At 22.4% G+C, this 20,200-nt stretch overlaps 1 protein-coding gene across 3 annotated transcripts; it reads left to right on the forward strand.

Moving 5' to 3' along the window:
* The first annotated feature begins 512 nt into the window (after window positions 1-512).
* Window positions 513-19,837, forward strand: LOC127281161 (chaoptin). Of its 3 annotated transcripts, none has more exons than XM_051304726.1 (16): window positions 513-629; window positions 2,817-3,105; window positions 5,133-5,303; window positions 6,606-7,081; window positions 9,217-9,436; window positions 11,507-11,832; window positions 13,335-13,559; window positions 13,935-14,156; window positions 14,355-14,523; window positions 14,699-15,231; window positions 16,623-16,817; window positions 17,104-17,388; window positions 17,691-17,816; window positions 18,299-18,412; window positions 18,505-18,740; window positions 19,008-19,837. In XM_051304726.1, exons 1-16 carry the CDS (start codon window positions 627-629, stop codon window positions 19,291-19,293), a joined length of 3,876 nt encoding a protein of 1,291 aa, XP_051160683.1. In that variant the 5' UTR covers window positions 513-626; the 3' UTR covers window positions 19,294-19,837. The 3 variants fall into 3 exon arrangements, with proteins under 3 accessions (XP_051160683.1, XP_051160684.1, XP_051160685.1); XM_051304727.1 differs by having other exon boundaries at window positions 11,525-11,832; XM_051304728.1 differs by lacking the exon at window positions 513-629 and adding an exon at window positions 871-890.
* Window positions 19,838-20,200: the final 363 nt, after the last annotated feature.

The following is a 20,200-nucleotide window of genomic DNA, read 5'->3' on the forward strand; positions in this document are numbered from 1 at the left end:
GATTACGAATTTGAAGTCAGTTTTTCAAAATTCAAAATGGCGAATCTAATATGGCAGATAAATTTTTTGAAATTCGTTAAATTTATGTAAAATTCGTCACTCGGGGGTTTTCAGAGTCGCTGATTACGAATTTGAAGTCAGTTTTTCAAAATTCAAAATGGCGAATCCAATATGGCAGATAAATTTTTTGAAATTCGTCAAATTTATGTAAAATTCGTCACTCGGGGGTTTTTAGGGTCGCTGATTACGAATTTGAAGTCAGTTTTTCAAAATTCAACATGGCGAATCCAATATGGAGGATAAATATTTTCAAATTCATCAAATTTAGTTAAAATTCGTTACTCGGGGGTTTTCGGGTCGGTGGCACAAATATAAAAATAATTTTTTTTTTCACAACTATATTTGAAACCTAATAGAATATCACCTGTGTATATAATCGGGTAAAGAGAAGCACCCAAACTGTCTGCGCACTCTGGAAGCCCTATATTATATAGGACTTTGTCCCACCCAGTTTGTGAATATACACGTTGTTGGCCCTTAGAATGAATCTTGTTCTCAGTTGCTTTATAGCCACTCGTCTCTTATAATCACTTACTTTTTTTGCCATCTGCTGATGCATGCATTAAATGGTAATTTTTATTTATTTATTTTTTTTTTTTGATCTTCATTTGCAACATTTTTTTTTTTGCAATAAATGAAAATTATTTCAAACGGTGTGTGTGACAGTGTGATAAATAAATTTTTTGTGACATTGTGAATTTATTTATTTTTTTGTGAAAAAAGTGCTCGAAAATGGATGATAATAAATTAATATTATACACCTAAATTATAAAACATTGGTGCTAAAAAAAAAGTTGTTTTTTTTTTTTTAATTAAAAAGAAAAAATCTGGTATTCCTTTTTTTTACTATTATTAATTAAATTTACAAATAATTTTTTAATAATAATAATAAAAATTTAATAATATTTATTAAAAATATATTAGTGTTTAATAATTTTTTTTTTTATATTTTATATTAAATTAAAATTATTTTCTGTATATTTGTTTAGAAGATTCATAAACTGTTTTTATATAGTAAATTTAATTTTTTTGGAGTTAAAAAATATTCCTTTTTTTTTGAATAAGGGAAGAGGTAAAATTATTTCAAAATTTTTTTGAATATTTCCTTTTTTACTGCTATTATATAGTTTTTTTTTTTTTTTGAAAATTGACTATTTAAAATTTAGAAAATTCGGAATTTTTTTTTTTGAAATTGTTTATAAAAGTATTTTGGCGGGTAAATTTAAAATTATTTACAATTTATCATAATTTTAATTTTTTTTTTTTTTTAATAGAAAAGATTTTCAAATTAAATTAATTGAATTCAATTGGGTCAATGGGGGCGCATAAACGACGCAGATATTCTTGCGCAAGACACACACACACACACACAAATTGTACCATTGAAATATTTGGCGGAAAATGTTACCTCGCATCTTATATATCTCATTATTTAGGGGAGAGAACTTTGTGCGCGTCGAGAAATACGTTTTTCGTTTCACATTCTTGTGAAAACTTTTGTCCAGTACTGACGTGAAAAATTATTTAAAAAATTTTTCGGGAAAAAATAATTGAAAAAAAAAATGTTAATTTTTTAATTCGGTATAACCAAATACGCGTTAAAATTTTTTTTTTTGCAAAAATTAAACCAAATTTAAATTAATACAATTTTTTTCTTCGAAAAAAAGTGCAAGAAACAATTTTTTTAAATAAATCTTTTTTTTTTTTTAAATTTCCCAATACTAAATTTTCCCATTACTCTTCGCATTGTTTTTGTGGTAAATTTAATTTTTTTAAAAATTTTTTTCATTCTTTTCTAGCAAAAATTTCACATAATTTTTGTGATTATTTTATTCTTTATTTTTTTTTTGGTAATTTTTACCACACATTTTAGTAAAATTTTTCCAACAATTTTTTTTTGGGTAAATTTTACCATACTCTTCTGCAAAATTGTACTATACTTTTTTTTTGATAAAATTTCCCCTAATTTTTGTAATAAATTTTCATATAATAATAATAGTAAAATTTCCTATACTATTTTTTATGCAAATTTTCCTATAAACTTTTAATAAATTTTATATTATAATTTTCTAGTAAAATGTCCTATTTTTAACGGGTTAAAATTTACTATACTCTTCTAGTAAATTTTCCTATACTATTTTTTGTGCAAATTTCCCTATAAACTTTTAATAAATTTTATATTATAATTTTCTAGTAAAATGTCCTATTTTTAACGGGTTAAAATTTACTATACTCTTCTAGTAAATTTTCCTATACTATTTTAGTAGAATTTCTCAGTTTTTTTTGGGGGGGGGGTAAATTTTCCTATACTTTTTTGGTAAATTTTTTCATACTCTTCTGGTAAATTTTCCTTTACTTTTTGAGTAGAATTTCTGTTTTTTTTTTTTTTTTTTGGGGGGTAAATTTTCCTATACTGTTTTGGGTAAATTTTTCCATATCCTTTTGATAAATATTCCCATACTTCTCGGGTAAAATTTGCTATACTATTTTGGTAAAATTTCCTATATTATTTTGGTAAAATTTCCTATACTTTTCGAGTAAATACGAAACAAAATTTTGGAGAAAAATTTTTTAATAAATATTTACGAATTTTTAGGAGAAAAAAAAAGAATTTAAAATTCTTTATTATTAACAAAAAAGTGAAATAAAAAAAAGGCAAATGGTAAAAAAATAGAAAGTGAAAAACAAAAAAGGAAATTATTTTTTTCGTTTTTTCTATTTTTTTTTTTTTTTTTTTTTTTGGAAAATTTTTGCAGAACGCGCTAGTTTTTGTGAAATTAGGCTACACGATGATGATCGTGGTGATATTGCTAATGTTTTGGGCGTCAATGGTGAGAATGCACGAACTTCCGGTACAATATCCACCATGTTTTTTCAATCCATTGTGCACATGTTCAAAAGCAATTCCAGATTTAGGAATTGTGTCGTGTTATAATGTGCCGATGCGACGAATTCCTCACCCCATTAATGCATCAAAGGTCTTCATGCTACAGCTGGAGAACAACGGGCTTCGTTCCCTTCAACCGCAATTCCTTCTCAATACCGGTGAGAAACCTTTCTTTTTCTTTTTTTTTTTTTTTTTTAAACGTACTTAATTTCATTAATTATTTTAATTATTTTTTTTCTTTTATTTTTCTTTCAAAAAAAAAAAAAAAAAAATGAATCAAAATTTTAACAAAAATTTAATCTCACAAATAAAAAAATAAAATTAAAAAAATTAATAAAATTTTTAATTAATAAAAAAATTTCGTTTCAAAAAAAAAATGAATTTAAAATTTAAAAAAATAAAAAATAAAAGTCGTCTCATTAAGTGAGGTTTAACTGTATTTTGAGAAAAATAAAAAAAAAAAGATAATATAATAATTATAATAATAATAAATATTATATTATAATAATATTATAATTTTAATTTTGATAAAACTAACAATAATAGAGGTTTCAGTGTATTTTTCAAATGTAACCAAATGTGGATAATTCAAATTTTATAATTTTATGAGAACGAGAAAAAAAAAATATATCACCACTTTTTATATTAAAAAAAAAATGAAATGTGTTATAACAAAGTTTCAAGTGTATTTCAATAAATATAAGAAAATTTTCATGAAAAATTAATTTTCTCCACGTAAAATTAAAAAAGGGTTTTACTGTACCTACATTAAAAAGAAAACCTCTAAAATTATTTTCATCTCCAATTTAAGTTATCCCAATAAGACAGGTACTAGTGTAGTAAAAAAAAATTATTTTAAATCATTATGATAATGAAAAATAATTAATTAATTAATTACTAATTATTAAATATATTTAAAAAAAAAGTATAATATTAATATTAATTAAACAATTATAAAATTATAAATATAATTTTATAAATTATATTATAATATATTATATATTATATTATAAATATAATTTTATATTATAATTAATTATTTACTGTAAAAAAAAATTTGAATATTTAAATTTAAATAATTCTTTCATAAGATTCAGTTCTCTCGACTTGATCAATTCGCCAAATTACAGAATCACACATGTGTGGGTGGAGCGCAGCCTCCGGAGGGTAAATAAATTAATTAGAAAAAATTGATCATTATCAGAGCAATGAGAAATTATGCTAATAGTAATTAAATGATTGAAATTGAAAAACGACCCACGATATTAGTCAGCATTTTTTTTTTTTACAATAATTTATTAAATGTCTTTCAAAGCATAGAGCAATAATAATAATAATAATAATAATAATAAATTTTTAAATTTATGTAATTTTTTTTAATTAACCACTTCAATTAGTAGGGAAATTGTAAAATTAAAAAAAAATTTAATTATTCTTTTCCAATATTTATATAGAAATCTTTAAATTAGATAGGTCCCAGTAGACAAGGTTCAACTGCATTAAAAAGAATTTGAAAACATTAAAAAAAAAAAAAAAAAAAAAAAAAAAAACAACAAAAATTATATATAATTATTAGGTAGAAATAAAACTTTTTCTATAAAATAATTTTTCAAAAAAAAGAAATGAAACATGATTAAAGAGGTTCTACTGTATTTTTAATATTAATAAATTATTAATTATAATTTTTTTATTTTAATTTTCACTATAATTATTATTTATAATTTAATTATATTTAAAATATACTAATATTATAATGATTTTTATATAATAATTATTATAATAATACAATTATTTATTTATATAATTATATTTAATAATTAATTATTGCATCCGAGAAAATAATTTTAAATTGTACATTGAAAATTCGTTATAACACAATTAAATTTGATTAATAAATTGAAAATCAAAAAAAATCAGGGCCGTATAAAATTATTTATTACATATATAATAATTTTTTTAAAAATTAATAAAATAATAAATTTAAAATTTATTTAATAAAATTTGTTTTTTCAAATAAAATTAAAAAATTAAATTATTTTTTCATTTATGATTCAAAAGAAAGAAAAGAATAAAAAAAAGACTCTTCTTTCTTAGGAATAAAAAAAAAAAATTTTTTTTTTTTTTTAATTTTCGGTAACACGTGGGTAATTGTATATCCAAAATTGACAACAAGCTTGTCTTTTAGGTCTCTACAAGCTGCAGATCAAGTATAATCCCATATCGGATGTACCGGACGAGGCGTTCCTAGGGCTTGAAAGATCGTTGTGGGAGCTTGAATTACCCTACAACCGTCTCGCGAGAGTACCAAGCAAATCGTTTAGACATTTACAAAAGCTCCGATTGCTTGATTTGACAGGTAATATCGAACAAAAAAAATTTATCAACTTTTCTATAATAATAATAATAGGATTAGAGAAAAATTTCTACTTTTAACAAGGTTTCACTGTATCCATTAAATTTTTAATTTTTCTTCTTTTAATAAATTTTAAATATTTTTCTTTTTATTTACCATAAATATGAAAAATTATTAAATTTCTTTATAAAAAAAAAAACTAAATGTCTCATTAAGAGAGGTTTCAGTGTACTCTGAAAAAATGCAGAAATTTTTTTTTTATTTTCAACCAGAAAATTAGTTTCATTATTCCTGATACAATAATAATGAGTCTCAATTAGGGTCTCAGTTTTGAAGGTTCAACTGTATTAAAAAATTTATAATATAATTAAAAAAATTTATAATATAAATAAAAAGTTTCTAATTATAAATAAATTTATAATTATAATTATTTATATTTATAATTATAATTATAATTATTTACAAATGTAAAAAATATTTATAAAAATTAAGTTGTGAATTGACAATTAAAAAGGTTCTATTGTATAAGGACGCAATAAAATTGCAATTGTATTTCAATTTGAGAGGTTCGACTGTATTTATATAAAAGTAACAAAATTTTTTTAAGAATAAAACGAAATTTATTTATTACATGCGTTTTTTTTTTAAATTTTCAATAAAAATAGACAAACATATCTTATCGAGGTTTTACTGTAGGGACAATTTTTTTTTCTTGATTCGTATTAATAAAATTTTTTAAAAAAATTCATTAAAATTTAATATTTATTAATTTAATTTATTTATTTTATTTTATAATTATGTTTCATGTTATGGAGGTTATACTGTAGAATTTTTTTTTTTTGATTCCTATTAGTAAAATTTTCCAAAAAAAAAAATGTATTAAAGTTTTATTTTTAAAAAATTTTATTTATTTAATTTTATTTCTAAGTAAATTTCATCTTATCGAGGTTATACTGTAGGGGGGATTTTTTCTCTCAATACCTATTAGTAAAATTTTGAAAATATTGCATTAAAATTAAATATTAATTAATCTATTTATTTTATTTATTTTTTCACATTATTTTAAAATAAATTTCATCTTATCGAGGTTCTACTGTAGGGAAAAATTTTTCTCTTAATTTCTACTAGTAAAATTTCAAAAAAAAAAAAAATTGCATTGAAATTAAATATCTATTTATTTCATTTATATTTTAATTCTAATTTCTGAAAAAAAACTCGAATTGAAAAACAAAAGGGAAAAAAAAAATTTATGTCAAGGTAAAATGAAATTTTATACATATATATATATATATATATATATTCTAGGTAATCAGATCTCGCACATTGCTCCTGACAATTGGCGTGGTCTTGAGAATTCATTGCAAACATTACGTCTTGGTCGTAATGCAATTAATAAATTGCCAGCTGATGCATTTGCTGGACTTGCCTATTTAGAGGTATTGGATATACGTGAAAATAATTTAAAGGACATTGATCCATCGGTATTTCGCGATGGAATGGCACATTTGACACATTTATATTTAAATGACAATCAATTGACAAATATTCCATATTCACAAATGTCGTCATTAAAAAAAATGAAAGTACTCGATTTAAGTTATAATCGAATAACAAAAATGATACAACCACAAATGGAAATGGAAATACGTGGTGTTCAATTATCACTTGATGTATTGAGAATGGATTACAATCAAATGCAACGTTTGGAAATGGGTTCATTTCAACATTTTTTTAAAGTCAACAAAACATATTTAAATGGAAATCCCATCACTGTTGTTGAGGTAATTTGAAAGAGAGAAAGAAAAAAATTATTTTTTTTATTCAATTTCTAATTCTTAAAGAAATTAATGTCTCATTTTAAGAGGTTTTAGTGTATTTGAAAAGAAGAATTTGTTTTCTTTTAATTATTTAATTACAGTTAAATATTAGTGACGAAAAAATTGCTAAAAAAAACCCAATGTCTCACTTTAAGAGGTTTTAGTGTAATTGAAAAAAATTTATTTTTTACAATTATTTAATTATAGTTATAATTAAATAAATGGTTAAATACTAGTAGGGAAAAAGTTGGATTCATGTGCTCAAAGAAATTAATGTCTCACTTTAACAGGTTTTAGTGTATTAAAAAAACATTTACTTTTTTCATTTATTAATTTGTATTTATTTATTTCATTTATTTAATATAAATAATAATGACAGAAAATTTTAATTCATATGCTAAAAGAAATTAAAGTCTCACTTTAAGAGGTTTTACTGTATTTGAAAAAAAAATTGTAAATTATTTAATTATGTTTAAATACTAGTGACGGAAAAGCTGCATTCATATGCTTAAAGAAATTAATGTCTCACTTTAAGAGGTTTTACTGTATTTGAAAAAAAAATTGTAAATTATTTAATTATGTTTAAATACTAGTGACGGAAAAGTTGCATTCATATGCTTAAAGAAATTAATGTCTCACTTTAAGAGGTTGTAGTGTATTTGAAAAAAATGTATTTTTTAAAATTATTTAATTATAGTTATAATTAAATAAATAAATAGTTAAATACCAGTGACGATAGTTGGAAAATAGATTCAAAAAAAGAAAGGGTTCACTAAACAAGGTTTTACTGTTTACTCGAAATAACTGTAATAAAACAAAAAAATTTCTATAAATAACATAAATTTCTCTAAAAAAAAAACAAATCAAAAAAATTATATGATTTTTTTTAATTAATATTTTTTTCAAGCATCCCTCAAGAGAGGTTCCACTGTATATTCTTATATAAAAAAAAATTTCTTTTAAAAATTGAAAGAATTTAATTTAATTTAATTTTTTTTTTAATAATTCTAATTATATTTTAAATAAATAAAATTTTTAAAACAAATTTTAAATAAATTTAGAATTTAATTAGCGATGTATTTCACAATGAGAGGTTTCACTGTATAATACGACAATGACAATAATAAGGAGTATATTAAAATTACTTGTAGGAAGGTGCTTTTCGAGTTTCTCGAATTCACGAACTATACTTTACAGGCTGTGATTTATTGGATGTGAATTCATCTAGAGAGGTTTTACTGTATAATTAAAATTAGAATTTTTTTTTTTTTTTTGTAAAAAAAATCATAGATATTTTCTAAATACTAAAATTTTGTTTTGAATAATCAAAAATAAATTATGCACACAAAATAATTTGTATCAAAGTTCTTTGATAGAGGTTCTAGTGTAGGAGCAATTTTTTTTATAATTGGTTACACTACTGCAATTTTTTTATCAATAATTTTCTTTATTATTATTATTATTATTTTTAATTATTTTATTTATATTTAAATTAAAAAAAATTTTTTTTAATGCAGTGGTTCATTAAAAGAGGTTTTACTGTGTGTAAAAAAATTATAGTAGAATAGAAAAATTATAAAAAAAAATAGTATAAAATTTTCTTTAACAAGAAGTTATTTAGCGTCAGTTATAAATAATATATCGGATGTGTCTCATTAAGTGAGATTTTACTGTATGTCTAAAATTATTTTAGTACTATTTTAGTACTAAATTATTTTGAAAAAAATACAGTTCCTACTAATGCTCTTTCTTGAACAAAAATAATTAATAGTCTAATAATAAAGGTTCTATTAAAGAGGTTTTACTGTATATTAAAAAAAATATATATTTAAAAATATAAAAATTATAAAAGAAAAAAGTAAAATATTTTCCCTTTAACGAAAAGTAATTTAGCATTAGCTATAGATAAAATTTCAAATCTGTCTCACTAAGAGAGGTTTTACTGTATATATATGACTAAAGTGACAATTATTACAAAAACTTTATAAAATAGAAATTCTACTTAATTACTTTTTTTCTTTTTTTAAAAATTATCTAAATATGACAGGTTTTACTGTATATATGAAAATGAAAATAATAGTATATCAAATTATTTGTAGGAAGGTGCATTTCGTGATTCACGAATTCACGAGCTTTACTTCACAGACTGTGATTTATTGGAAGTGAATTCCGAAAATTTTGCCGGACTTGAATCATCATTGGAATTATTGGATTTATCGGGCAATAATATTACCGAATTGCCACCGCATCTTTTTCAAGAATTTGACTTTTTACGAACGCTCATCTTTAGGGAAAATAACATTGACTCCTTTGCCCCAGGTGAGAAATAATTTTCTTTTTTCAAAATACAAAAAAAAAATTTTTTTCTAAAATTTTTCAATAATAATAATAATAATAATAATAATAATTTTTAGATAATAATTAAAAATTTCACATTAAAAAAATTATTAATTGGCATATTTTTTGTACAATTTTTTTTTTATTATATTCCTATTTATTTATATCCATGGAAATTTTTTTACTTTGATTTTTGTAATTTTACTTTTTTATTTTTATTTCGAAAATTAATTTTAATTTTTTTTTTTTTTTCTATAAAGAAAATTAATTTTAATTTTTATAAATTATTTTCTCTAATTTATTTTTTCTGTTATTAATTTGTTCACTTTAATAAAATGATATTTTTCAAATATTTTGCAAAACACAATTAAAACAAAAATATATTGACAAATATAGAATACAGTGAATTGAAACAAATTTTTTAACACAACACGATTTTTTCTTAACATTTCTAAATATAATAATAAAAATAAAAAACTACCCGTGTGGAAAAAGCCACGATCTTGCCCTCAAGAGTTCGGGGCCCCCGGCGGGGGCCCATGAGGGCTGATCCATATGGCGAATCCATGAGGGGCACCGTAGGGGCCCCGCATGGATCGCCCTCATGATCGATTAGCAAAATTTTCTAAGTCCAAAAATCAAATATTTTTTTATCACCAAAAAATTAATGTTTATAATGATTCACAACAATGAAAAACGCGTTTTTAATTAAAATATATTTTCACTTTTTTTGAAAATAACACTCACACTTATGGCGAATCCATGAGGGGCACCGTAGGGGCCCCGCATGGATCGCCCTCATGATCGATTAGCAAAATTTTCTAAGTCCAAAAATCAAATATTTTTTTATCACCAAAAAATTAATGTTTATAATGATTCAGAACCACGAAAAACGCGTTTTTAATAAAAATATATTTACACTTTTTTGAAAATAACACTCACACTTATGGCAAAATAGATGAGGGCCACCGTAGGGGCCCGCATGGATCGCCCTCATGATCGATTAGCAAAATTTTCTAAGTCCAAAAATCAAATATTTTTTTATCAACAAAAAATGAATGTTTCCAATGATTTAAAACAACGAAAAACGCGTTTTTAATAAAAATATATTTACACTTTTTTGAAAATTCGCCTGAGATGATTCATGATAATAATCATAAAGCATATAATTAATTATATTTTATAAATTGCATTTGATTGGAAAATATAATTTAATATCTTAACTTTAACTAAATGATGTTAAGCACTTTTCTTTGTTAGGTATTTTTGAAGTTTAAATAGCATCAAGAAGTTAGCATTCGTTTTGAAGTAGCGTACGTAGCGTAGTTGGTAAAGCGTTAGACTCATAGTCCGTAGGTCGTAGGTTCGATTCCCCCCATGCGTTAGATTTATTTATTTCTCAGGTTTGCGTTTAATCATTAATTCTATGTATGAATTAATTGAAAAATGAAAATATCCGTTAATAGTATGCATAAATTAAATATTTTTTAATTTTTTAATTAATTAATTTATTATTACTTTTAATTATATCCGACAGTTAATTAATTAGAACGTTAATTAATAAATTGAATTTGAGTAAGAATTTAATTTAAAATTGAATAATTATTAAATAAATATGTTATTTATTCATAACTTAAGCTTATTTATTATTAATAAACTTTTATTATTAATATTATTGATTAAAAAACATTATGGCAAACTTGAGGGCAAGATGAGGGCAAACGTGAGGGCCCATAAGGGCGCCCGTAGGGGCACCCTCATGGATCGCCCATGCGGGCGCCCTCATCGATGAGCATGTCGTTTCCATGAGGGGCCCCTATGGATCATCCATATGCGGCCCTCATGGCATGAGGGCGATCCATAAGGGCCCCCGCTGGGGGCCCACATCACTTTTCCACACGGGTATATAAATATAATAATTATTATATTTAGATATGTATAAATTTTTTTTTTTTTTTTTCTTTAACAAATATTAATTATAATTTTTGAGGGTTTTTATTTAGAGCAATAATTTGGGACACAATTTTAATTAATAAATAATTTTCTGTATAGCCACAAATAATGTTTCAGAAGTATTCAATGGCTTTCAATATTCACTTTACAATTTGGATTTGAGTGGTAAAAAAAATTCAATGGTTGCACTGCAAAATTTACGACAAATGAGAAATCTTCGTTTTTTGGCAATATCAATGATGCCATTAACATCATTGTCACCTGATGATTTCTCTGAATTTGGAATGGACGTTAAAGAATTACATATTATACAAAGTAATATGAATACAATAAAAAGTCATGCATTTATGCATATTCGTGGAATTAAATTTTTGGATTTTTCTGAAAATTCTATTTCATCAATTGAGGAAGACGCATTTTCCGAGGTAATATTATTTGGAAAAATAGTTATTTAAAAAAAAAATTTTTTTTATTATCAAATTTTTTTGTGGGGAAAAAATTAGTAAAATTTTTAATTAATTATTAAATTAGTTAGTTAATTAATTGTTTATTTAATTAGTTAAATAATTAGTTAATTAAGAAGCTAATTAAATATTTAACTAATAATTAATAAAAAAATAATAGATTATTAATTAATAAATTATTAAATTAATTAGGTAGTTAACTTATTAATCCGTTAATAAATTTGTTAATTAATTCGTAAGTAAATTAGTTAATTAATTATTAAATTATTTAATGCGTTAATTAATTAAATTGTTAATTAATTATTTACTTAGTTTACTTAATTAATTATTGAATTAATTGGTTAAGTATTCAATAATTAATTATTTAATTAGTTATTTAATTAATTTGTTAATTAATTAGAACGGTAATTAATTCAATTGTTAATTAATCATTTACTTAGTTTACTAAATTAACTACTGAATTAATTGGTTAATTATTCTATTAATTAATTGGTTAATTAATTTATTAATCCGTTAATAAATTTGTTAATTAATTAGATAATAAATTAGTTAATTAATTATTTAATTAACTCGTTAATAAATTGTTCATTTGTTAATTAATTATTAAATTAGTTAGTTAATTAATTGTTTATTTAATTAGTTAAATAATTAGTTAATTAAGTAGCTAATTAAATATTTAACTAATAATTAATAAAAAAATAATAAATTTGTTAATTAATTCGTAAGTAAATTAGTTAATTAATTATTTAATTATTCAATGCGTTAATTAATTAAATTGTTAATTAATTATTTACTTAGTTTACTTAATTAATTCCTGAATTAATTGGTTAAGTATTCAATAATTAATTATTTAATTAATTTGTTAATTAATTAGTACGGTAATTAATTAAATTGTTAATTAATTATTTACTTAGTTTACTTAATTAATTACTGAATTAATTGGTAAAGTATTCAATAAATTAATTAGTTAATTAATTTATTAATCTGTTAAAAAATTTGTTGATTATTCGTAAGTAAATTAGTTAATTAATTAAATGGTTGATTAATTAGTTAATTAATTATTTAATTAATTAGTTATTTAATTAATTTGTTAATTAATTAGTACGTTAAATAATTAAATTGTTAATTAATTATATAATAAATTAGTTAATTAATTATTTACTTAGTTTACTTAATTAATTACTGAATTAATTGGTTAAGTATTCAATTAATTAGTTATTTAATTTATTAATCTGTTAATAAATTTGTTAATTAATTAGATAATAAATTAGTTAATTAATTATTTAATTAATTTGTTAATAAATTGTTAATTTAATTATTTAATTAATTGGTTTATTTATTAGTTGATTAATTAGTTAATTAATTTTATAATTTATGAATTAGGTAATAAATGAGTAAATTAATTAACTAATTATTTAATAAAAAATAAATAATAATTTTTTTTTTAATTTTATATTAAAAAGGTTGGACATTCGTTGTTGACTTTGAAAATTGCTCATGGCCTTTCAACATCGATAAGTGAATTACCAAGTAGACCATTTAAATTTTTGACAAATTTACAACATCTCGATTTTAGTAATAATCGAATTAGATCGATGCCCGATACATCTTTTCATTTTCTAAAGAGAATTAAACGAATTGAAATGCAGGACAATGAAATTGACAGTATACGCAAAGGAACATTCCAAGTGAGTAACATAACCTCTACTTTTTCCAAAATTTTTAGGTTAGGAAAATTAAATTTTCGTAGATTCTTTTTTATTATTAAAATATCAAATTTATTTTTATCTCTTTGCTATCACAGAAAAAAAGATTTTCTTTCCAAAAAAATGATAAATTTTCTCCTTTATAAAAATAAAAATTTTCTCCAATTTATAAAAAATCGCCAAATTATATACTCCACCTCGCGACTTTTATTATCTATAATTTTTAAACAAATTAATATTTTTTGTTAATTTTTGAAAAATTATTATTTTCTAAATGGCACAAAACTATTTATATTCTAATTTTCTTTTTTGTATTAATTTTTTTTTTAATTAATTTTTTAAAAAATTTAATTTCAGGGTGACATTCATTCGAGTTTAGAGGAAGTCTTTTTTGAATATAATCAAATACAGGCACTTACAACACATACATTTGTCGATTTAATAATGTTAACCACAATTAATTTGCAAGATAATATTATCGACAGAATAGAAAGGCGAGCATTTATGAATATGAATCGATTGAAGTACATTAATTTGCGAGGAAATAAAATTAGAAGCATTGCAGACGAGGCATTTCAGGTAAGGAAAATTAGTAGGTTAAATAAAAAAAAAAATTTACCGACGGTCGATAAAGAAAATTACTATTTAGCCGACGGTCGGTAAAGTAGATTACCACTTACCCAACAGTCGATAATGTAGGTTTTTCTCTAACCAACAGTCGGTAATGTATATTTAAAATAAAATCCTCTTATAGATAGAATTATTTTGATATTTCAGAATCTGCCAGATTTGGAATTTTTAGACTTGGCTTACAATGATTTAAATGAATTTGACTTTAATTATTTCGATCAAGTGGGAACTCTCTCGTCATTTAAAGTAAACGTCAGTCACAATGAAATTTCTCATTTGTCAATGAATGCCTCAATGTATACATCAACAATAAACAGTAAGTGAATAAAAAAAAATTCCGCTAGAGGCGCTTTTTCTCTCACCTCAAAATTTTAATTGTAAATAAAAACATTAAAAATGAAAAATTAATTAATTTTTTTTTTATAAACTTATTCTACACGATGGCAAAAATTGAATTTATTAAATTAATTTTTTATTCTTTCTACTTTTAGTGGGAAGTATATTGAACTCAAATATCAAAGTATTGGATTTAAGTTTCAATAATATAACAGATATTGTAAAAATGTATTTTAGACCTGTTGAATATTCACTAACGCACCTTTATCTATCGCACAATGAGCTCAATAATGTAACGCAAGGTGTTTTTGGTAATATGCCACATCTACAATGGCTTGATTTGAGTTACAATGAATTAATGGAAATTGACTTTGATTGCTTTAGAAATACAAAAAATATTCAAGTATTATTTTTATCGTGGAATAATATAATGGATATACCAGCTGAAACATTTCGACAATTAAAAAAATTACGAATTGTTGATCTTTCACATAATCGACTTCGCACGCTACCAGATAATTTATTTAATGAGGCTTATATCGAGAGTTTGGATCTCTCGCACAATCAATTTATGAGATTGCCAATAAAGGTTATGTCAATGACTGCTGCCGCCAGTCTTTCGTCATTGGATCTCTCGTGGAATTTATTATCGGGTGTTCACAGTACCGATGCCATTTTTAGGTTAAGGGTGAGTAAATTTAGTGATTGAATTTGATTATTGACTTTGAAATATTAAAAATGAGTTTTATACGTTTTTTCACTTGTAAAAAGTCATTTTATCTAAAGTAGAATAATTTTTTTCAATTCTGATAAATTTGACAAACATTTAAAGTCGTAAAGTGAGGACAATAACTAGTTTTCACCACCTCACGACTTTCGAAGTGAATAAAATATTTTGTAATTAATATTTTTCGCATTTTTTAGAATAATTGAACAGTGCTCGTGTGAACATCGGGAAAAAAATATTTAAAAATATTTTTTTATCATTTTTTTACTTTTTTTAATTTTATACATTTTTTCAATTTTAAAAAGTCATTTTATCTAAAGTAGAATAATTTTTTTCAATTCTGATAAATTTGACAAACATTTAAAGTCGTAAAGTGAGGACAATAACTAGTTTTCACCACCTCACGACTTTCGAAGTGAATAAAATATGTTGTAATTAATATTTTTCGCATTTTTTGGAATAATTGAATAGTGCTCGTGTGAACATCGGGAAAAAAATATTTTTTTATTATTTTTTTTACTTTTTTTAGTTTTATACATTTTTTCACTTCTAAAAAATAATTTTATCTAAAATAGAATAATTTTTTTTAATTCTGATAAATTTGACAAAAATTTAAAGTCGTGAAGTGAGGACAATAACTAGTTTTCATCACCTCACGACTTTCGAAGTGAATAAAATATTTTGTAATTCATATTTTTCGCATTATTTGGAATAATTGAAGAGTGCTCGTGTGAACATTGGGAAAAAATAGTTGAATATAATTTTTTATTTATTTTTATTATTTTTTTTAAATTGAAAATATAATTTTTGGAAGATTTTCTGCTTTTTTCTATTTTTTTATATTATTTAAAGGTTAAATTTTGGAAAAGCGATAAAAAAAATTTTTTTTTTTCCCCGATGAGGCATTATAATATGAGCAAACTGTGGAATAATTAAATTATATTTTAATTAGACTAAGCCTTAAGAATGAGCGAATTCCATGATTGGATTCGATTCTTTTTTTTAAGGCAATTAACTAATTCATGTTATAGATTTTCATATGTAGGCAACTCGCTAATCTAATTAAGGTTTTTTTTTTGTTTTAAAGACTTTGTAAATAGGAATATGATTTTTATTTACAAATTTTCTTAAAAAAAAAATTTTACTATTTAAATTGAATTTTTGTATTCTATGTTATTGTCAAAACGTTTTTTTGAGGTTAAATGCAATATAATAATTAATTATTCTTTTTTATATAAAATTTTTTTTTTTTTTAAAAAAAAAATTATTATTAATGTAAAAAATTAGTTTTAGTAAAAAAATTTTGTTTTTTACTGAAAACAAATTTTTTTTTGTTTCTTAAAAAATACCAGGGATTGACATGGTTGGACCTTTCTTACAATCGATTAGTAAGACTGGACGATGGAATATTTTCGGATTTACACAATTTGGATTATTTGGATTTAAGCCATAATAAACAATTAATTTTGGAACAACGTGGACGAACTTTTCATGGTTTGGAAGATTCCCTTTTGTTTCTGGGACTTAGCAATATTTCACTACTTAGTGTAAGTTTTTTTTTTTTTTTTTTTTTAATGAAAAGAAAAAGAAAAAAAAAAGTTTTTTTCTTTAAATTCTCTTAATTAAATTATTTTAGACGTCGCATATCTTTTTTTCTGCACTTTTTTACAAAGAGAATTTCCAATCTATGTTCAGTCGGTAATGTAGATTGCGCGCGAAATTCAAATTGCCCTAATTTTTTTCTTGTAATATTTTTAATAAATTAATTTTAAAAAATTTAAATTAATTTAATAAAATTTAAATTAATTAAATTAAATTAAAAATTAATTTTAGGTTCCTGATCTACCTTTTCATCGACTTCAAACTCTTCATTTGGCACACAATGAATTGGCATCAGTACCAGCGGAAATGGCGGCAAATTTAACAAGTCTACGATATTTAGATTTAAGTTACAATGATTTAACGGTAGTTCCACTCATCACTCATGCACTTCCAGAATTAAAATCATTTAATTTGGCCTACAATCCAATTACAATTATCACTAACACAAGTTTTCTGGGTGTTGCCGATAGTCTCGAAGAATTGGATATTCGAGGCTTGACTCTATCGATTTTTGAGGTAAAATTTTTTATTTTAAAGCAAAAAAAAGTAATTTTACTAAAATTAAAATTTAATATTTCCATGAAATAGAATTTTTTGTTCTACTTTTGAAGATTCCAATCTACGTTCTATTGGTAAAGCAGATGTAGATGGCGCAAATAAACTTAAAAAAAGCGCGCGAATTTTAAAAAAAAGTTTAAATTTAAAACATTAAAATACTTTTTTAAATACTTTAGTTTTCAACAAAAAGAAAAATTGCATTTTTCAGAGAATAATTAATTGTTTAAAAAATAAATAAAAAAAAAAGTTTTATTCTTCAGGCAGGAGCTCTTTGTAAAGCATCGAAACTTCGAACTCTTCTCATAACTGCATATACGGAAATAAAACGTTTTAATTTTCCAAATCTTCTTGAATATAATCATGGACTCAAGAATTTGTTTATTCATGTGAGTAAAAATTTTCGCTACTTTTTTGTTAATATTTTACAAAGAAAAAATTTCATAAGTATTCTGAATTACCGACCAAAGCTAGAGTGGTTAATCTACGTTTAGTCGGTAATACAGAACAATTTTCACAAGTGTTCTGTTTTATCGACTATTGACCACTTTAGGTTTAGTCGGTAATGTAGAAGAATTTTTTACGACTGTTCTGCTTTACCGAACAAACGTATAATGATAAATCTATGTTGGTCGGTAATGAAGAACAATTTTCACGACTGTTCTGCATTACCGACCAAACATAGATTTTATCATTATACATTTGTTCGGTAAAGCAGAACAGTCGTAAAAATTGTTCTTCATTAGCGACTAAATGTAGAATGATAAATCAATGTTTGGTCGGTAATGCAGAACACTTTTTTTCAAAACTAACAGAAAATTGGCGCGAAATTTAAAAATAGTTTTAATTAGAAAAAAAAAATTCTTTACAGGTGCATAATGAGACAAGTCTCGAGAAAGAAATGAAGGGAAAATTTCCAGTAAAACTTTATAATTTCACATTTAGCGGTCGTAATTTCAAACATTTGCACAACGATATTTTGATGGTAATTTAATTTTGTCATTTATATTTGTTATTTTATAATTCTGATATCATATACTGAATTTTGAATTGGTTTTTATTTTTTTGTTCATTAAGGGAATGAAAAGTCCACATTTACATTTTGGTCTTCGTAATACAAGTATCAGTACAATTCATCGTGATTTATTCACGAATGCAATTTCTGTGAGAAATATTACAATTGATCTTTATAATAATGATGTGAGAACATTGATGAATCCATCGTCTGCTCATAAGCCAAGTGTGCCCGGAAAAAGATTTCTCATGAGGCTCAGAATGGCCGGAAGTCATTTAAATTGTGACTGCGATATTGGGTAAAATTTTTCAAAAAATTTCGAAAATTCCAAAAATAATTTTTATAATTCAATTTTATTTTCAAAAAAAGAAAAAAAAAATTGGAAATTAAATTAAATTTTTAAAAAATTTAAAAAAAAAACTAAAAACTAATTTTTTTAATTACAAAAAACTTTTAAAAAATCTTTAAAAAATTGTTAAAAATAAAAAATAATAAAAAAAAAAATTTTTTTAATTAAAAACTGTTTTTTTTTAAAGAAAATTTTGAATTACGATTTTTTTTTTAGATGGATTGAAATGTGGCAACGAAAGCACAGACAATATCAAGAGGATCGTTGCAATTCACATTATGAATTAACGAATTATGAACGCGAGGATGACAGCGAATTTAATTGTTGGGACAATGGTTGGGACGATGATTTAAGGGAAACATTTTGTATGAACAAAAATAATATGACAGTTTCTGATGCTCTAAAAAAAGATCTCGAATGTGGATGGAGTTCAGCTTCATCATTTTATATTTCAAATTTTTCTCTTTTCATTTTTATCATACCTCTAATTTTCACTTATTAAATTATTAATTTTGTTTTTTTTTTTTTTTATTTTTTTAAATTTTAATTTATTTAATTTTTTTTTTTTCAATTTTCACAGGTTAATATTTTTATAATCGTTTCAAAATAGATTATAATATTTATTTAAATGAGGAAATTTTCCACAAAATTTTCATATTTATCTGTACAATTATTACTGATAAATTAGTTGTTAATTAAAATTAATTACAATTAAAAGTTGAAATTTAAAAATTATTTCAAATTTTTTTTTTTTTTTGTTATATTTTATTTTTTATATTAAAACAAATAATATCAAAATAATTTTTATTTATTTAATTATATTTTAATATAATTCAATTTAAATATAATTTTTTTTTATATTCTTCTAAAAAAAAAAAGTAATTGAATTTTTTCACAAAGAAAAAAATTTTTCCCGTTAGTTTCCAATCTATGTTCAGTCGATAATGTAGGTGTAGATGGCGCCATTGATTAATTTTTTAACTCAAATGAAAAATTGCGCGCGACTTTAATATTATTATTAATTTAATAAATTTTTAACTACGAAACTATATTAATAATTATTCATTTTTCTTAATTGCATAAAATTAATACCATGAAAATTGATTTTTCTCTTGGTTTTTTTTTATTATTAAAAAAAAAAATTGAAAATAGAAATTTTTGTACAAATTTAAAAATATCATCATCATCAAAAAGAGAAAATAAGTAAATTTAGAAAATATTTTATATTTAAATGTTGTATTTTTAAATAATATAATTTAAAGAGCAAACAGTAAATTATAATTTTTTTTTTAATTTAAACATTTTTTTTACCATTGATAAAAAATTATTTTATTGATATAAATTAATTTTAAAAATAAAATATATAACATAATATTTACAAATAAAATTTAGATTTCATATAATTTTTA

This window comes from Leptopilina boulardi, unplaced genomic scaffold, assembly GCF_019393585.1.
Source record: "Leptopilina boulardi isolate dan_hultmark-lab unplaced genomic scaffold, ZJU_Lbou_2.1 LbouV2_266, whole genome shotgun sequence".
Taxonomy (NCBI): domain Eukaryota; kingdom Metazoa; phylum Arthropoda; class Insecta; order Hymenoptera; family Figitidae; genus Leptopilina; species Leptopilina boulardi.